This window comes from Tursiops truncatus, chromosome 2 (genome assembly GCF_011762595.2).
Source record: "Tursiops truncatus isolate mTurTru1 chromosome 2, mTurTru1.mat.Y, whole genome shotgun sequence".
Taxonomy (NCBI): Eukaryota; Metazoa; Chordata; class Mammalia; order Artiodactyla; family Delphinidae; genus Tursiops; species Tursiops truncatus.
This window is the reverse complement of record NC_047035.1, coordinates 65161162-65181604: the sequence shown is the minus strand read 5'-3', so window position 1 is coordinate 65181604 and position 20443 is coordinate 65161162. Positions and strand designations below refer to the sequence as shown.

General features: G+C 39.5%; 1 protein-coding gene across 2 annotated transcripts in view; it reads left to right on the top strand.

Annotated features, from left to right (window-relative positions):
• Positions 1-20443, top strand: part of NPAS3 (neuronal PAS domain protein 3) — an 870093-nt gene that overhangs the window by 407711 nt on the left and 441939 nt on the right. For both annotated transcript variants that reach the window (XM_073800563.1, XM_073800562.1), the window contains one exon: positions 19277-19353. In XM_073800563.1, coding sequence (XP_073656664.1) covers positions 19277-19353 — 77 coding nt within the window. The remainder of the gene's footprint in view (positions 1-19276; positions 19354-20443) is intronic.

The window sequence follows — 20443 nt, the reverse complement described above, 5'->3', positions numbered from 1 at the left end:
TCCTTCCAGTGTTCTGCTCTTCCTCTTTGTGGAACACCACTGCTTCTTTATCTACCTGCTGCCCCTCTGGGTGTTCATTCTCAGGTTCTTTGCTGGCTCCCCTTCCTTTCTGTAAATGCAGATGTTCCCCAGGCCGACCCCCGCCCTCCCCTGGCTTCTATGCCCATCTGTATGACTTGCAGCCAAGTCTTCATCTTTGCCGACTCTCAACCCAAAGCCTCAAGTCTACTGGACATCTCATCTCAATGGGCCTGGCCTAAAGACACCTCCAGTTCAGGGTTGCATGTTCTAGTATTGTCCTTGTATAGGTAGTGATTGAAGCACCTATACTGTTTGCTAACCTAAACAACTTGAGTTCATGCTTGACTCTTCTTTTTCCCTTAATAATCAGTCACAAAACTCTCTCAATCCTACCTCCGAAATACCTTTAGAACCAAACTCCTCTCTAGTCTTTCTAACTTATTTACTAGGATTAACTCATTATCATTTCTTGTCTAGACTATGCAATAGCCAGGTATTCATCTTTCCTCCAACCCACACTTGTGCTCAAGTCCTCCCCCTACTCAGACTCTTCAAGTGGATCCCAATCTCTGTGTGTAAACTACAAACTCCTCTGCAGTGCTCGTGAGCCCAGTTGTGACTTTTTTTTGCCTATAGAGGTCTCCTGAAATTTCTTTCCCCACACGTGTAGGGGACTCACATGTCCTGCTGGCCTTGTGCCATTGTATGTGTCCTTCTCTCTACCTCAACCACTAATCCCTGGCTTGTTTGCCTGGAAAATTTCTACTCATTTCTAGCCCAAACATCCTCTTCTCTTTTACCTCTTTGAATTTCACTGGAGTTAGATGCTTCCTTTCCTGAGACCCTCCAAGTAAACCATTCTTTTACTACACTTTATATTTTCCTCTCCCCAACCTCTAGGTTCCTGGAGGATACTGGCTCCCTGCCCTTTCCTGAACCTGATAAGCTTCTCGCATCTCAGGGTCTTTATACTTTCTCTTTCCTTCACCTGGACAGCACATTACCCCTTCACCTTATTCGTACCTCTACTCAGATAGATTGTTAGAGAGGTCTTCCCTGATTTTCCTGTATTATACAGAAATATCTGTCCCTTCTTGCCCCACCCCCCTTTATTTTTCTTCAGGCTGCTTACCGTGTTTAGATGTATGTGCGTTATTACTGCTGTTGTTGTTTTTGACTTCCCCACTGGAATGTCAGCTCTGTGCAGGCATGTGTTTCTGCTTTGTTCGCTCTTCTATGACCTCGCACTAGAAGAGTGCCTGGCATTTAGTAGACCATCAGTGAATATTTAGAGGAACAATTGTATTCCATTCAACTAGCATATTACTAGACACAGAGCAAACACTCAGTAAAGGTTTATTAAAAGAATAAGCATGGAGTATGCATTTGATCATGATAAAATAAATTCCCATGCCTGAACCTGCTCAACTGAAGAGACCAGTGGCTTCCTGGAAATGGGAAGGAAGACAGCTGGAAGGCAAATAAAAATGACTGGCGAGTGGCAAAGTCCATTCTCATCAGAATGCTGGTTCAGTTCTTCAGTTCAGATTTTTGGCAAGTGATGCAGATTCTTTTTCAGAAAATGTTGATTGATTGCACAGTTGTACCCACTTCATTTGCAAACCTTCATTATCTCTTTTTCCTTTCCTCCCTCTGTCTGCATTTAGAAGGGGAGGAGCAGTGTATAATTCCACAAAGCAATTTTTGTGAATAAACCAACTAACTGGCTGCTGCTTTCAGACTCAGAGTCCCACACAGAATACAAGTGTCTGCTTTAGTTGTGTGTTCTCTGACTGAGTCTCCTTGCATTCATTCATTTGGGTATTCATTTGATTACTTACTCATTCATTCAAGGAATCATTTGTTCAGTCCCACTAAGTGCCAGGCTGGTCCAGGATGTATGTGGATGCCTGGCTCTTGTCTAAAGCAAGAATTCTTGACATGAGGTCTATGGATGAGTATCAGAGGCTCTCTGGAATTTTTGTAATTGTATGCGCAAAGTTTGGTGTTTGAATATTGCCTTAGGCAGACAGTTTGCTTAAACATGTCTGTTATTCAAAGAAAGAAACACGTTAAGAAGCTCTGACAAAGACAGGCTTGAGCTAAGCTGTGAATCTAAATAATAGGTCTTCAAATTAGGGGTTTTTTTCTCCTTGATATGTTTCATGGTGGTGATGAGTGTGAAAGTATATGCTTGTGTGTGTTCTTAATTTTAGGTCTGACAATGTTGTCAGCTTGTTTACTAATCTCTAAACTCCAAATAGTGTTCATTTTTCTTATTTAGTTTCTAACTCTGTGTAAATCATAGCCTCTCTAGGTCCCCACGAGGCAGATGGCAATGGTGATGTAGACCTTGATCTGCTAACATAAGCAAGACCTAGTTCCCACTCAGTTAAAATTGATAATTGTGTGGGCTTTTGTTTATATGAAGTCTGAGAAGATGATGGGGTTGTAAGACGTGATTTTGGTTTCCAGTGGTGGTGGCTCTGTACATTCACCTAATCAAGTTATGTTGGAAGTGTTCAGCATCTTAAAACGAATGCCTATTACTGCTAGAGTAGGCCACGAGTGAATCTTCAAGAGAAAATTCAGTGGGCGGTTGCTGACACTCAGTGAATTGCTGGCTCTTTGCCCAAGTATGTGTGAAATGTTTGCACTGGTTTGAGGCCCTGATTGCAGTTGGCTCACAGGGTTTGTGGTGACACTGTAGATTTTATATCATGCCGCAGGAAAGACAGAAACTAGGGACAACATACAGAGGAACAAAATATTCCTAATATTTTAGGAAATAATTCCTAAATATTCCTAATATTTAGGACAAAATAGGCCTAGTATTTTCATAAAAACTGGGATAAAGATAGTGATTTAGAAAGTCATCTTTGTCTCAGGTTCCGCTTTTCATAACATGGAGGAAAGAGCTGACATGTGCTGAGTGACTCCCATGGGCTAGAACTCTAGAGTGTTCATTTATTCACAGATATTTACTGTGCACCTTCTGTGTTCTGGGCCCTATTCTAACTGGTAGGGTTTCAGCAGTGCACAAACAATTCCTCCAGCTTAGGAAGGGAACAATGCTAGTGGAGAAGAGAGACAACACGCAAATAAGTTCTAGGAGGAAAATAAAAACAGGGCAGGGGGATGTCACGTGTCCTCACAGCAGCTCTTCTTGACAGAGTGAGACATTGAGGTCCACAGAGCCTAATTTGTCCATGACCACCTGGCTAATAGAGATAAATGGAGGATTTAAAACTCGGTCGGCCCGACTCCAGGACCCAAATCCTTTCCTCTGTGTGCAACCATTTCCCAATAATGTGATTCCTCCCATTGAACTCATGCAAGAAGAAGACAAGGATCATCTTGGGAAGGAATCGGATAGCCTACAGTAAGGGATCTGAGTCAGGACAGTCCCTTTCAGAACACCAAGGTGAGGAGATTGAGATTGGTTCAAGATGGCAGAGTAGAAGGGCGTGCGCTCACTCCCTCTTGTGAGAGCACCAGAATCACAACTAACTGCTGAACAGTCATTGACAGGAAGATGCTGGAACTCACCAACAAGGATACCCCACATCCAAAGACAAAGGAGAAGCTGCAATGAGATGGTAGGAGGGGGGCAATCAGAATAAAATCAAATCCCATAACCGCTGGATGGGTGACTCACAAACCGGAGGACAATTCTACCACAGAAGTCCATCCACTGGAGTGAAGGTTCTGAGCCCCACACTAGGCTTCCCAACCTGGCGGTCCAACAACAGGAGGAGGAATTCCCAGAGAATCAGACTTTGAAGGCTGGTGGGATTTGATTACAGGACTTTGACAGGACTGGGGGAAACAGAGACTCCACTCTTGGAGGGCACACACAAAGTAGTGTGCACATCAGGACCTAGGGGGAAGGAGCAGTGACCCCATAGGAAACTGAACCAGACCTACCGTTTGGGGGGGTCTCCTGCAGAGGCAGGGTGTGGCTCTGGCTCACTGTGGGGACTGGGACACTGGCAGCAGAAGTTCTGAGAAGTGCTTCTTGGTGTGAGCCCTCCCGGAGCCTGCCATTAGCCCCACCAAAGAGCCTGTAGCCTCTAGTGCTTGGTCACCTCAGGCCAGACAACCAACAGGGAGGGAACTCAGCCCCACCCATCAGCAGACAAGTGGATTAAAGTTTTACTGAGCTCTGCCCACCAGAGCAACACCCAGCTCTACCCACCACCAGTCCCTCCCATCAGAAAGCTTGCACAAGTCTCTTAGATAGGCTCATCCACCAGAGGACAGACAGCAGAAGCAAGAAGAACTACAATTCTACAGCCTGTGTAACGAAAACCACATTCACAGAAAGATAGACAAAAAGAAAAGGCAGAGGACTATGTACCAGATGAAGGAACAAGATAAAACCCCAGAAAAACAACTAAGTGAAGTGGAGATAGGCAACCTTCCAGAAAAAGAATTCAGAATAATGATAGTGAAGATGATCCAAGACCTCAGAAAAAGAATGGAGGCAAAGGTCGAGAAGATGCAAAAAATGTTTAACAAAAACCTAGAAGAAATAAGAACAGACACCTAGAAGAATTAAAGAACAAACAGAGATGAACAATACAATAACTGAAATGAAAAATACACTAGAAGGAATCAATAGCAGAATAACTGAGGCAGAAGAATGGATAAGTACCTGGAAGACAGAATGGTGGAATTCACGTCTGTGTAACAGGATAAAGAATAAAGAATGAAAATAAATGACGACAGCCTAAGAGACCTCTGGGAGAACATGAAACGCACCAACATTCGCATTATAGGGATCCCAGAAGGAGAAGAGAGAGAGAAAGGACCCGAGAAAATATTTGAAGAGATTATAGTCAAAAACCTCCCTAACACGGGAAAGGAAATAGCCACACAAGTCCAGGAGCACAGAGAGTCCCAGGCAAGAAAAACCCAAGGAGAAACATGCCAAGACACATAGTAATCAAACTGACAAAAATTAAAGACAAAGAAAAATTATTAAAAGCAACAAGGGAAAACTGACAAATAACATACAAAGGAACTCCCATAAGGTCAACAGCTGAATTCTCAGCATAAACTCTACAAGCCAGAAGGGAGTGGCACATTATATTTAAAGTGATGAAAGGGAAGAACCTACAACCAAGGTTACTGTACTGGGTCAGGATCTCATTGGGATTTGACGGAGGAATGAGAACCTTTACAGACAAGCAAAAGCTAAGAGAATTCAGCACCACCAAACCAGCTCTACAACAAATGCTAAAGGAACTTCTCTAAGTGGGAAACACAAGCGAAGAAAAGGACCTACAAAAACAAACCCAGAACAATTAAGAAAATGGTGATAGGAACATACATATCAATAATTACCTTAAATGTGAATGGATTAAACACTCGCTTTAAAAGACACAGGCTCGCTGAATGGATACAAAGACAAGACCCATATGTATGCCATCTACAAGAGACCCACTTCAGACCTAGGGACACATACAGACTGGAAGTGAGGGGATGGAAAAAGATATTCCATGAAAATGGAAATCAAAAGAAAGCTGGAGTAGCAATACCCGTATCAGATAAAATAGACTTTAAAATAAAGAATGTTACAAGAGACAAGGAAGGACACTACATAATGATCAAGGGATCAATCCAAGAAGAAGATATAACAATTATAAATATATATGCACCCAACATAGGAGCACCTCAATACATAAGGCAAATGCTAACAGCTATAAAAGAGGAAATCGACAGTAACACAATAATAGTGGGGGACTTTAACACCTCACTTACACCCATGGACAGATCATCCAGACAGAAAATTAATAAGGAAACACAAGCTTTAAATAATACAATAGACCAGGTAGATTTAATTGATATTTATAGGACATTCCATCTGAAAACAATAGATTACACTTTCTTCTCAAGTGCACACAGAACATTCTCCATTATAGATCACATCTTGGGTCACAAACTAAGCCTCAGTAATTTTAAGAAAATTGAAATCATATCAAGCATCTTTTCCAACCACAACACTATGAGATTAGAAATAAATTACAGAGGATAAAACGTAAATAACACAAACACATGGAGGCTTAACAATATGTTACTAAATAACCAAGAGATCACCAAAGAAATCAGAGAGGAAATCAAAAAATACCTAGAGACAAATGACAACGAAAACATGACAATCCAAAATCTATGGGATGCAGCAAAAGCAATTCTAAGAGGGAAGTTTATAGCAATACAATCCTAACTCAAGAAACAAGAAAAATCTCAAGTAAACAATCTAACCTTACACCTAAAGGAACTAGAGAAAGAAGAAGAAACAAAACCCAGCGTTAGTAGAGGGAAAGAAATCATAAAGATCAGAGCAGAAATAAATGAAATAGAAACAAAGAAAACAATAGGAAAGATTAATAAAACTAAAAGCTGGTTCTTTGAGAACATAAACAAAATTGATAAACCTTTAACTAGACTCATCAAGAAAAAGAGGGAGAGGATTCAAATCAAAAAAATTAGAAATGAAAATGGAGAAGTTACAACAGATACCACAGAAATACAAAGCATCATAAGAGACTGCTACAAGCAACTCTATGCCAATAAAATGGACAACCTGGAAGAAATGGACAAATTCTTAGAAATGTATAACCTTCCAAGACTGAACCAGGAAGAAATAGAAAATATGAAGAGACCGATCACAAGTAATGAAATTGAAACCGTGGTTAAAAACCTTCCAACAAACGAAAGTCCAGGACCAGATGGCTTCACATGTGAATTCTATCAAACATTTAGAGAAGAGCTAACACCCATCCTTCTCAAACTCTCCCAAAAAATTGCAGAGGAAGGAATACTACCAAAATCATTCTACGAGGCTACCATCACCCTGATACCAAAACCAGACAAAGATACTACCAAAAAAAGAAAATTACAGACCAGTATCACTCATGAATATAAATGCAAAAATCCTCAAAAAAAATACTAGCAAACAGAATACAACAACACGTTAAAAGGATCATACACCATGGTGAAGTAGGATTTATCCCAGGGATGAATGGATTCTTCAATATACGCAAATCAATCAATGTGATACACCATATTAACAAACCGAAGAAGAAAAACCATATGATCATTTCAATAGATACAGAAAATGCTTTTGACAAAAATCAACACCCATTTATGATAAAAACTCTCCAGAAAGTGGGCATAGAGGGAGCCTACCTCTACATAATAAAGGCCATATATGACAAACCCACAGCCAACATCATTCCCAATGGTGAAAAACTGAAAGCATTACCACTAAGATCAGGAACAAGACAAGGATGTCCACTCTCACCACTCTTATTCCACATAGTTTTGGAAGTCCTAACCACTTCCTAGTCCTAGAGAAGAGAAAGAAATAAAAAGAATACAAATTGGAACAGAAGAAGTAAAACTGTCACTGTTTGCAGATGACATGATATTATACATAGATAATCCTAAAGATGCCACCAGAAAACTACTAGAGCTAATCGATAAAGTTGGTAAAGTTGCAGGATACAAAATTAATACACAGAAAACTCTTGCACTCCTATACACTAGCAAGAAAGATCAGAAAGATCTTTATTAAAAATTAAGGAAACAATCCCATTCACCATTGCAACAAAAACAGTAAAATATCTAGGTATAAACCTACCTAAGGAGGTAAAAGACCTGTAGTCAGAAAACTATAAGACACTGATGAAAGAAATCAAGATGACACAGACAGATGTAGAGATATACTATGTTCTTGGATTGGAAGAATCAATATTGTGAAAATGACTATACTACCCAAAGCAATCTACAGATTCAATGCAATCCCTATCAAATAACCAATGGCATTTTTTACAGAACTAGAACAAAAAATCTTAAGATCTGTGTGGAGCCACAAAAGACCCCAAATAGCCAACGCAATCTTAAGGGAAGAAAACAGAGCTGGAGGAATCAGACTCCCTGACTTCAGATGATACTACAAACTACAGTAATCAAGACAATGTGGTACTGACACAAAAACAGAAATATAGATCAATGGAACAGGATAGGAAGCCCAGAGATAAACCCCCGCACCTATGGTCAACTTATCTATGACAAAGGGGACAAGGATATACAATGGAGAAAAGACAATCTCTTCAATAAGTGATGCTGGGAAAACTGGACAACTACATGTAAAAGAATGAAATTAGAACACTTCCTAACACCATACACAGAAATAAACTCAATATGGGTTAAAGACCTCAGTGTAAGACCAGACACTATAAAGCTCTTAGAGGAAAACATAGGAAGAACACTCTTTGACATAAATCACAGCAAGATCTTTTTTGACCCACCTCCTAGAGTAATGGAAATAAAAACAAAAATAAACAAATTGGACCTAATGAAACTTAAAAGCTTTTTCACAGCAAAGGAAACTATAAACCATACGAAAAGACAACCCTCAGAATGGGAGAAAATATTTCCAACAAATCAACAGACAAAGGATTAATCTCCAAAATATACAAGCAGCTCATGCAGCTCAATATTAAAAAAACAAACAACCCAATCAAAAAATGGGCAGAAGACCTAAATAGACTTTTCTCCAAAGAAGACATACAGATGGCCAAGAGGCACATGAAAAGCTGCTCAACATCACTAATTATTAGAGAAATGCAGATCAAAACTACAGTGAGGTATTACCTCACACCAGTCAGAATAGGCATCATCAGAAAATCTGCAAACAACAAATGCTGGAGAGGTTGTGGGGAAAAGGGAACCCTCTTGCACTGTTGGTGGGAATGTAAATTGATACAGCCACTATGGAGAACAGTATGGAGGTTCCTTAAAAAACTAAAACTAGAACTACCATATGATCCAGCAATCCCACTACTGGGCATATACCCTGAGAAAACCATAATTCAAAAAGACACATGCACCCCAATGTTCATTGCACCACTATTTACAATAGCCAGGTCATGGAAGCAACCTAATGCCCATTGACAAATGAATGGATAGAGAAGATGTGGTACATATATACAATGGAATATTACTCAGCCATAAAAAGGAACGAAAGTGGGCCATTTGTAGAGACGTGGTTGGATCTAGAGACTGTCATACAGAGTGAAGTAAGTCAGAAAGAGAAAAACGAATATCATATGTTAGCGCATATATGTGGAATCTAGAAAAATTGTAGAGATGAACCGATTTGCAGGGCAGAAGTAGAGGCACAGATGTAGAGAAGAAATGTATGGACACCGAGGGGGGAAAGCAGTGGGGGAGTGGTGGTGGTGTGATCAATTGGAAGACTGGGATTGACATGTATACACTAATATGTATGAAATGGATAACTAATAAGAACCTGTTGTATAAAAAAATAATAAAATAAAATTCAAAAAAAAAAGATACATGCATCCCTATGTTCATAGCAGCACTATTCACAATAGCCAAAACATGGAAACAATCTAAATGTCCATCGACAGATGAATGGATAAACAATATGTGGTACATATATACAATGGAATAGTAGTCAACCATAAAAGAAGAAATGAAATAATGCCCTTTGCAGCAACATGGATGCAACCAGAGATTATCATACTAAGTGAAGTAAGTCAGAAAGAGAAAGACAAATACCATGTGATATCACTTATATGTGGAATCTAAAATATGCCACAAATGAACCAATCTATAAAACAGAAACAGACTCACAGACATAGAGAACAGACTTGTGGTTGCCGTGGGAGAGTGGGGGAGGGAGAGGGATGGACAGGAGTTTGGGGTTGGTAGATGCAAACTCTCACATTTAGAAAGGGTAAAGAACAAGGTCCTAATGTATAGCACAGGATATAATGTATATCAATATCCTGTGCTAAACCATAATGGAAAAGAATATTAAAAATGTATGTATGTGTATAACCGAGTCACTTTGCTGTACAGCAGAGATTGGCATAACATTGTAAATCAACTCTACTTCAATTAAAAAAGTAAAGTTATTCTTAAAAACAACAAAAAACAAAAAAAACCTCCAAGGTGTTAGGACAGTCCATCTGGTGATGGGGTTGCCTCACACAGTGCCAAGCTGTCTTCTGTGGTGTAGGTGTGCCCTTCAGGAACTTTGACTCAGGCAGTGCAGGAGGTCGAACAGTGAAGTTAGGGTTTGCAGACAGAGCTGAGCGGAATTTGACTCTCCTGGGTGCAATCATGTGACTGCATGATTAAGCTGTAGTGTTGAGCCCCAAGAAGTTGATGTGGTAGTGGGGTACCCAGCCCTGCAAGTGTCTGTAGGAGTATGACAATCCATTGGGGTTGCAGCTTAAGGAAAAGCAAGCTGGAGGTGGCCAGATGGTGAGCCTGGAACCTTGCACACGCAGCTATGTTCATGTGAAATGGTTCTTGCCTCTATGTCCAACCAGTGGATCCCAGGGTCTTGGTTGTCATAGTTCACTGTCTGCGTAACCTCAGCCTTCACACCACAGTTCCAGCAGTACCCCTATCCTGAAGCCTTTCCTGCCTCCACTCTCCCTGCCCCCATCCTGAGTTGAGAGTTGAGAGTCCCACATTTATTGTGTTTTGTTCGTTTGCTTATGTATCAGTCTTCCCACTAGATTCCAGTCACCTGGAGAGTCAGGATGGTGCCTTTTCATTTTATATTCACTGACAGAGTGCCAAGCCAGAAGTAGAGGCTCAGCATATTTTGCGTGGATGCTTTTAGCTTTCTTCTGCTGACATATAAAGAAAGCATTCAGAAATGGAAATGGGAACCGGGCTTACATCACTAGCTCCTAGGCCATTGAGGTTAATATCTTCGACATTATAAATGTTTACTAAATTTTGGATAAGTAAATATAATACCGTGGCCTGAGATAGTTGAGCTCTGCAAGTGGATCAGTGTCACTTTTCAGTAGCAGGTGCGATTATCATCACAGCATCTCGTCCTTTGGGCCAACAGCCCACTACTTCATGGAAGTATTTATGTTGACTACTCTTTTGTCAGAAAGTCACTAAAGACACTGCCAAGCATTGATGTGGTCCAAGAGTGAGCTAGCAAGCGAGAGAATGTGAATATGGCTGAATATATGAATGGGTGAACAGGAGAAAGAGGAGGAGAAAGGGACAGAGACGCTGCCTTCTTTCTACCTCGGAGACACAAGCTACTTCCTGCAGAGCCAGTGTTTCTCAGCTCCCTGTCGTATCACTGGCCTGGGAAAGCCTAGAGGATGGATGGAGCATTAGACTGGAAGTAATAAAGTTGCGCCTGACTTACCTCACTATTTGTAGCAGATGTTACAAATGTCATAACATGAAGCTTTGGGATCAGACTTGGAAAAAAAAAATCAAGATAACAGCTGTGGACTTTTTCCTTTTATCAGTGAGTGCTGACTGACACCATACAGATTCAGTGATAATCTCCACTCCCTTCCTACTGGGCAGAAGCATGCCACTGACAGTCTGTGTGCCACTGAGGTCAGAAGGGGTGACAGTTGTACAACGGCACTCAACTGAAAGGCTTTTTTAAGACAGTTTGCAAAATGAAAGTATAATAATCCTTTTTTTCAGCCCCTGCTGAGGGGACCTACCAAATCTAAGCCCCATTAAAAATTTAAACTTCTCAAAAACATTTCTAGCGTATCATTGGAGGAGGTCATTTCTACCAATTAAAGGACAAGTAGCCAACTTTGCCCGGTTAGTGCTGCATTCAAATCCCAAATTAGATGCGTCCTCTCTAGTTTTCCCTTTGATAGCTATGGTCAGAATGTGCCTGCTGTCTTTCTGTGAATGGTGCCCTTAATTCATGCGATCCCGTGGTATTCCTTCCTGACATACACAGAGTAGGTAATTTGTAGAAGGTTGTCATGGGAAGAAAAGGAACGAGAACAACAGCAACAACAAGAAAAGAAGCAGCTCAGAGCTAGAGCTTGCAGATGGTACTCAAGGGACAGAGCACCTTCCCACATCAGGCACGTGTTCAGGCTCTGAGCCCGGGGTTGGTGTCTGCACTGCCCACTCCCTGTGGCCCACGGGACCCTTCTATCACACAGGACTGCCTCGCTCAGTAGACTCTGTGTTGGTCATCTTTGTGCTCTCAGTGCCCAGCAAAGTGCCTGCCGTGTAGTGAGGTTCAGTACGTGTTTGCTGCGATAGCCCTGAAGCCAGAATAAACTCGTTGATATCTTCTTGCTGAGTTCACGTTAGATAAAAATCAAGACCCTCTGCCACTCAAAGTTTCTCCTAGTCCACATTCTTCATTCTCAAGTCACTTTATAACTGCCTCACTCTTAAAACTTCCCCAGATGGAGAGGGAGTGCAATTCATGATATCCATATCTCTGCTGGAATCCAAAGACAGGAATTAGTCAGGGTCTATTTTTTTATCTTTTATTTATTTTGTAAATACAAAGGAAATTTTCATTTCCTTCACTATGTAAAGGGAATTAAATAGTTAACTTTAAACTTTGCATCCAAAGCAACCCCTGTAGCATCAATTTATTGAAGCCAAGAAGTATATTCAGAAAAGGCTTGGAATTGTGTTTGGACTTCAAGTCCTTTAAAAGTGACTGTTTTTTTATATCCATTGTTATGGAAATGATGAAGAAAGTTAAATTGGAATGATTACTACGTACCATTTTCAGAAAGTCCTGTTTGGATTTGCAACAGTTACTTTGAAGTAGCAAGAAATAAAGCATGCCTTCATCTATTAGTCCAATCCTGCCCTTACACCTCCATGCATCTCTTGAGGATTCCCCTCATGTGCCCCACTCCCCAACCTTCAGCCTAGACTGTGGATCACGCCTGTATGTTCCTGAGATTTCTGTTCTCAGAGATGTTGACTGTCAGGGCTTCATCATTCCCTCAGGTGCTGTCACTCCAAACAGCAGCTTAACCCATTGCCTTAAGAATTTCATTGTCGAGGGGAAGTTTGGGTTCCCTCAAGAAGAATGTTAACTACTCTGTAGCCCGTGTAAGGTAAATATAATAGCTCCTATAGTAACTTCCAGATTGTCAGAGAATGGCTATTCCTCTTTCCCCAGCTACAGATGAAGAAATGATTGCTTTGGTAAGTCTCATTTCCTTCAGTGGGAAAGTAAGGCAGGTGGGCAAAATGACTTTTTTTTTAAATTAATAAATTTATTTATTTATTTTTGGCTGCATTGGGTCTTCGTTGCTGTGCGTGGGCTTTTCTCTAGTTGCGGCGAGTGCAGGCTACTCTTGTTGTGGTGCGTGGGCTTCTCATTGCAGTGGCTTCTCTTGTTGTGGAGCACGGGCTCTAGGCTTGTGGGCTTCAGTAGCTGTGGCTTACAGGCTCAGTAGCTATGGCTCGCGGGCTCTAGAGCGCAGGCTCAGTAGTTGTGGCGCGTGGGCTTAGTTGCTCCACGGCATGTGGGGTATTCCCGGACCAGGACTCGAACCCGTGTCCCCTGCATTGGCAAGCGGATTCTTAACCACTGTGCCACCAGGCAAGTCCCCAAATGACTCTAAAATGGAAACTCAGTACTAAAAAGAAGTCCCTGTAATTTGTACAAAAACCTTTTCAAGAATTATTAAAGTAATACTTGGGTGCTATTTCACTTTTAGACAATTTTGCCATTTTGATGGAGAAAAGTTTTGTAAAGAAAAGTTTTCAAAAATATGTGAATACTACTTAGTTCTTCAGAAGATAAGAAGCGCGTGATAAACACATCCTTGTTTAAACAGATCTGTTTGAATGTTGTGTTTGCCCTTAGTTTGTACTAGTTGAAGCCATACAGATAGGCTTTTTGGGGAAAAGCAGACATGGTTCCTTCTTCTTAAGTTCAGCAATTCACTTGTAAATATTAATACTCTCACAGTCATATCACCCTTAATGCTTTTCCCTAATATATTCAATCCATACTTAAAATGTGGGAGAAATTTAAATATGTTGCATCAAAGAATTTTTTGAATCAGCATAAGACTTCTTAGAGTTTCAACTATTTTAATAGATTAAATACCTCTTTTGTCTACATGGCTAATATAATGTGTTAATGGGTTTGGGGTATGAATTATTAAGATGTATTTTTTGATTTTTAAAAATATTCTAGATATGAATTTAAAAATAAACCCAAACTGTACTATTTTTGAATATGGGAGGTTTTCCTTCTTACATTTAATGTTAATCTAACATTCAAATGCCGGATTAATAATACTTGTCCCTATTTCTCTTCTCTGGTCTTCAGTTATCCTGTATTTTAAGTGGCAAAAAACTAATCTTGGTTGAAAGTACACTGTAAAAGCATTGTTATTCTTTGTTTTCAGATATTTGCATTATGCATTATGTGGAAACTCCACATATCCTGCTTTTGACAATAGAGTTTCTGTTTTAGTGCCGCTGTATAGGTTAAGCTGGTACCTAACACTGGTTATTTGAGTGTATCATCTCCATCCCAACCTGAAGTTCCCCCAATGTTTAGGGCATGCACAAACAATGAGGAATTTAGTGTTGAAAGGGTACAAATTGTGAATCTGGGCAGTAGGCAGAGCTGTGAGAATGAGTGTCAGAATGAAGAATTGGTCCCATAGTCAATGAAGGCATATAAATGTTTATTTTATATAAAGGGAAACACACACGCACACACAACTGCATACCTCATAAACTTCTAAGGCTCCTGGGAAAACCCTCCCTGGCTTCATTTGCCCTACAGTGAGGGAGGCTAATTGACATTCTTCAAAGGAAATCCCTTTTCTTCTCTTTGGTAGCCATGGAAAGACTCATTAAGCATTCTGTACTCCTTTCTTTCCCAGACCCTGACTTTGCTTAGCCCAAGTGCTAAAGCCCAGGGAGTGATGTCGGGATTTCATTAAGCATGCCCTTCAGTCCTCTCTTCCCCCAAGCTCAGTGTGGGAACAGAGCCTTGCCCCTTAGATGACAGATTCAGAGGGTACCCATAAAGCTTGCCTTTTTACTCGGTGGATGATTTTACTCTTGAAATAGCACCTGCAGAATGTTAAGGCTACATTCACCCATCCTGCCATTCCGCTCCCCATGGAGGGAGAGCTGGATGAGAAAGTCGCTCTAAAATGGTCTTCCCTATCTGCTAATGACAACTTTTTCCAAATAAAACAATCTCTTGGAAATCCTGCCTCACGATGTCATACTCTACCTTTGAATATCTTTTTCAAGTGATCCCTGAAATAATGAGCCCCTTTCTCTCTCCCTGCCTGTGGTTTACCTTCCCACTGTGAGCTGTGCTCGTGAGGAGCTGGGGCAGTGCCAGCTTCTCTGGAAATGGGGGTGGGGAGGGTTAGGAGGAAAAGGGCAATGCAGGACACAAGGCAAGAAGGGCTCGTGACTTTTCCCTCTTTCATTATGTGTGTCCACTGAGCTGTCCTGTTTCTGTTTTGTAATGGGTTCTTATGTGGCAAGCTGACCTTTTGGCTGAATAGGTCAAACTCCCACTGAGCAATAATCCTCAGCCTTCCTGGTGTTTGTGCATCCCCGAAGGTGACAGGCACTGGTTAGGAATATGACTGGGAGTGTGTGGTACATTTCCCCAAAGAGGAATTGTCTTTTACTGCACTTAATTAATTCTCAAAGACTACCTCACAAGGTTATGTGGAAGAGTCTAGATTAGAGTATTTTTGCCGACGTTGTTGAGGGACAAAACTAATTTTTCAGATACGTATTTCACATTGGGGCTTCCTTCTGTCTTCCATTTTTTTAATGAGAGAAAGGCCAAAGGCACAATCCTAATGATTCATCATATCATTTTAGAATTCTGAGACAATCAGAATTTCTTTAGCTGATTTTTAAAAATCTTTCTCCCTATATATCTCTTCCATTTAAAGTCTCTTAAAACTCTAGGTGTTTTATTTCTAACCCTTGAAAAACATGAGATGATCATGTTGTGGTCTTGATAATGATATGCTGGGCCTAGGTTTGTTTTGAATTGCTTAAAATTTTCTTGTGGAACGTTTATTAGGTCTTATAACACTAGTTACTCTACAGTAGCTAGCAGTTTTCAGTGTCAAATAGTTACTCAGTCAATGCTGAATCGAATTTGAATTACTATATTACTATAGCTTGATTTTTTTTTCTTTTAACAGTTTATATAACCTGTTCAGTTTATACAACTCTCACATCTCACTGTCAGTGACTTAAGAGATATAATCCTCACAGATAACGGGATTATGTGTTCCATTTATTTAGCAATGTGCTGTGCATTTTTTAGTTAATTTAGTGTTCTTTAAATTTCAAACGCAGTGTCTTTTAATTGAACAGACAAATGAATGAAGTGTCTGTAGATCAGATAAAGCATTGACCTATTCAGCAATAAGAAGTACGCAGTGTGTGTGGGCTACCAACTGGTTTTAGAAACGGTCAACTTCCAAAACAAAACAATCTGAGAGAGCTTCATAAGCAATGTATTACTTTTCTGAGAATGACGAGCCTCACTGAGGAAATGCCTCTTTAGTTTTTCTTTAAGCACGAATGATAATCCGTAAACACAGTGACATTAACACAGAGGAACAAAATAACGGTTTGCATCGTTCCTGAGTTATCAGATTATTGTCTAAATACTCAAAATACCAAATGTGGTAGGATGAAAAGTACAAGATAAAAAGTACATTATTTAACATCTATTCAGTTACCAATAATGCTACAGTCAGAGCTGGGCTCCTACTGGAGGCATAATGGACTCCTGTTTAACATATTTATGTTGGTTGTAAAATTAGGAACTGTCATTACAGCCCCATATCACCTGCATAAGTGCAAAACATATAAATCAAGAGAAGTTCCAGTGCCATAAAAATGCCATTGAAGAGAAAAGCATGAAACCACTTACAAGATGCTTGTATGTTACGCTAGCATGTACTAGGATGCACACTCAGATTTCTAGAGGGTCTGAAGAACAAAGAAAAATAACTATGCAGGAAGGACTCATGGATAGAAGAGCTGATGAAGGCATGTGGGATCCCCAGGCTGACTAAGGAGCTTTTAAAATAAAATTCCTAATTATTTATGCATTTGCAACATTTACTTAGAGAACAGCTGAGCCCTAAGTTGAGGAAAGGCAGGAAAAGAAAGGCCATCAATGGACAGGCTTAAATAACCCCTGCAGGACCCCACTGTAGTCACCTGTTTCCATGCTTCTAGAGGGCAGTTGTTACTGGAGCATGCTTCTTGGGCCTTCTAGTAAATAAACATGTTCCCTTCCTTTCCTGTGATGTTTTAGGGTCCTCTGTAGGTTGGTGGCTGTTGCTCTCTTGCCCCACTCTTAATCCAGTTCTTGGGAGAATAGTCTGTGTTCTCTAAGATCAACCCATTTCTTCTGTGAGGTACAATGGTTTATTTTGAACTTCATAATTGGAAGTCCTGAAATGCCCCCAAATTATGAACTATTAATAAGGAGCTTTCTGGATCCTAATTACTGCCTCAAAAACAGAGTGGACACTTTTGAAGTTTTTCAACACCCCCCTTCTGCCTCCCCAGAGCTCCCCTCCCCACAACAATCTTAACAAAAAAAAAAGAACTGCAGATTTTATTCATGTGGGATCATTCACACCAAGCTACCATAATGTGCAATTAACACTCTAGAAACTGAAAACAGTATTCAGCAAGACAGCTGCATTATCAAAAATGCCAAAGGAGTTTTGAAGGGAGTAATGTGCATGTTAGAATAGGAAATTAATCAGAAATGCCACACACCCAGTAGTACTGTCTTAAGTACATCTTAGATTAAAAATTTAAAAATCATATGTCTATGCTTACAGTAATGATTAGTCTTAGGATAGAAAACTGATTTTTCTATTTTAAGAATATTAGTTGTGTGTTTTGCTTCTGAAGCAAATGAAGAATTTGGAATTGAGATCTTTAAGATCCCTTCCAACTGGAATATTCTTTGATAATAATCACTCTTCAATTATATTTTATAAATTTTCCCATTGAAAATAATGCCCCTTTTATTTCTTCTTGCTAGTGATAATGATACTTACCACTCATGCTATTTTCAAAGTGCCTTTCAGACCTGGCAGACATTAGCTTTCAATTGCAGGGGTAAACTGCCTATTTTGCACAGCACAATAATCATAAGTACATTTATATTATAATCCCTACTAAGCTATGGATCCAACTGACTGACTTAGTAACTGAAACGAAGCAGAATTATCCCAGCAGCATTTTGCTGGAATTTTCTTGTCAACTAGCTGAAAGTGTTTTGAGAAGTAAGAAAGTAGGGGATTTGATTTTATTTTCAATTTATAGTGTCTAGGTTTGAGAGAATAGAGGTTTGTCATACAATTTTTTAAGAAAAGCAGGAAGACATAAAGAATGTACTTGTTGGAAATATGGAAAAGTTCAGAATATTTTTGTTCATAAATTACTGGAAAGCAAATTGATTTTTATGTTTGAGAACTTTTTGAAACAGGGAAAAGAGCCAGAACAGATTCAAAAGCAAATTGTGATCCCATTCCAAAAAAAAAAAATTGTAAAGAGAAGGCCCTCAATTTTGGATCCCCAAATATCATGCATTAAGCTCTTTTGTTAGGGGTTGGGAGGCCCTTCGGGTGTATGTGCCTGCAGACAGCACATGTAGGGTATGCCAGGAAGAGAAAGACAAACTATAAGTTAGTAGGAGAACAGAAGAATACAGATAAGAAAACAGTCACAGACCTGCAGGACACATGCTGGGCAAGCATCCACCTGGGATCCCTGTAGGTCCTGTAGGAATAGTTACATGTGAATATTCAGTAAATATGAAATCCAGCCATCCTGAGACACTTAACACTAGTGCAAACAGTCATTAATGAGACTCTCTTAGCCGACATGTTGTGCTTATTAAATTATGATAAAGTTATTGCATTAGAACATTTAAAAAGTCCTGTTTGCTTTTTTCTAGCCTAGAGGATGTTAAACATTCAGGTTTCTCTGGGAGGAAAAGGCAATACGTATATGCTTTAAAAATAACAATAGCTAAATTTTAAGAAAAACAGTTTACCAATTTATTTTAAAAGAGTGCGAACATTCATATTTGTTTTGTTTTTTTGCTCCAGTGTAGGAAAAATAGTTCAAAAAGGAAAAGAAAATTGTTTTAAGTCTGGATATGATTTTTAATGTTTGTAGAAGTTGATATTCTGAGATGGAAATTCACCCTAGGCTCTGATTTTGCTCAAGCAACTCAGAACCAGAGTTAACACTGGGTTGTGTTTCTCTCAGATCTCTTTGATATAGTAGCTGTCTAGTGATACAGTTACAGAGAAATGAAGCTGAAGGTGTAAATCAGAGCCCCAACTTAATTTTTTTTTCTTTCTTTCTTTTCTTTTCTTTTTCTTTTAAGTTATAGGTGCACAGCGAAGGAGAAGCCCCAGTGCACTGGCCATTGAAGTATTTGAAGCACATTTGGGAAGTCACATTTTGCAGGTACCTTTAAATGAAAAAGAAACTTGCTTATATTTTACTAAGAAAAATCCATATGTTTAGTCTTTTTATAAAAATGTCTTTTATTGCAGCTATGTATATGACTGTTGCTATTTTATCTTGGAATTCTGAAATTCTTATGAATTTATATTTTTCTTTTTAGAAAGCCATCCCTTGAGAGCATATTAATGAGAAAGGGAGGGCAAGTATTATTTGTGCTATAATAATTGAGATGAATTGCACTACTCAGTTGATGCACAATGTACAGTAGCTGGCTGTTCCCAGAATGATTGTGTGTGCTGCATTTGTAAGTGGACATATGCGTGTGTCTTTGGAGCTATATATTGTTTTTGGAAGAGCAAAGAAGTTTTGTTGTGAAAGTAGTGTGACATTTTTATGTGTTGTCAAATTTCAGTTGTTCTTTGCTTGAGTTTGTATTCATAAGTGCTTCCAGTCCTAATGTTTGTTTCCCCAAATAACAGTCTCTGTCAGGGGGAGATGTTAGAGTACATTTTTAAGTAAAAGGAGACAAATAGTAATAATTTGATTTTTTTCCAGTGACTTTCATGACAAATAAATGTGAGGGTGACTAGGGTGGACCTGTAGTTATTTACTCTTGGAGAAAATTGATCACAAACTTAGCACCTCACTTACTCAAAACTTGTTCTCTTAAAACTTTGCCATCAATCTGACCCATCTTCCTTAATCCACGGGGTAATTGTTCTACGTTGTTTCTGTTTCCAGGATAAATGTTGCCCTTGCCAAAGCTTTTTTTCTTTACCATGTAAAATACATTTTTAACGTGGAATTAGAGAAGCAGACACATGTGGGATGTTTAGGCATCTTATTTGAAAAAGATGGTTATGTTTTTCTTAGATGAGATTTGGGGTAAAAATAAAGCTAAACTCCAGATTCCTGTCCATTCAGAGTAATTTTTTGTTAAAAAAAAGACCTCTGTGGTGCTTTCATTTTCTAGATAGCCAAAAGTAGTACTGAATCTACCATATTATTTCTGACAATATGTACCTTAGAAAACTGCTATCATCACATGTCCATGGTCAAATTAGAGTGGTTCTCCTAAATGGTTCCTTGG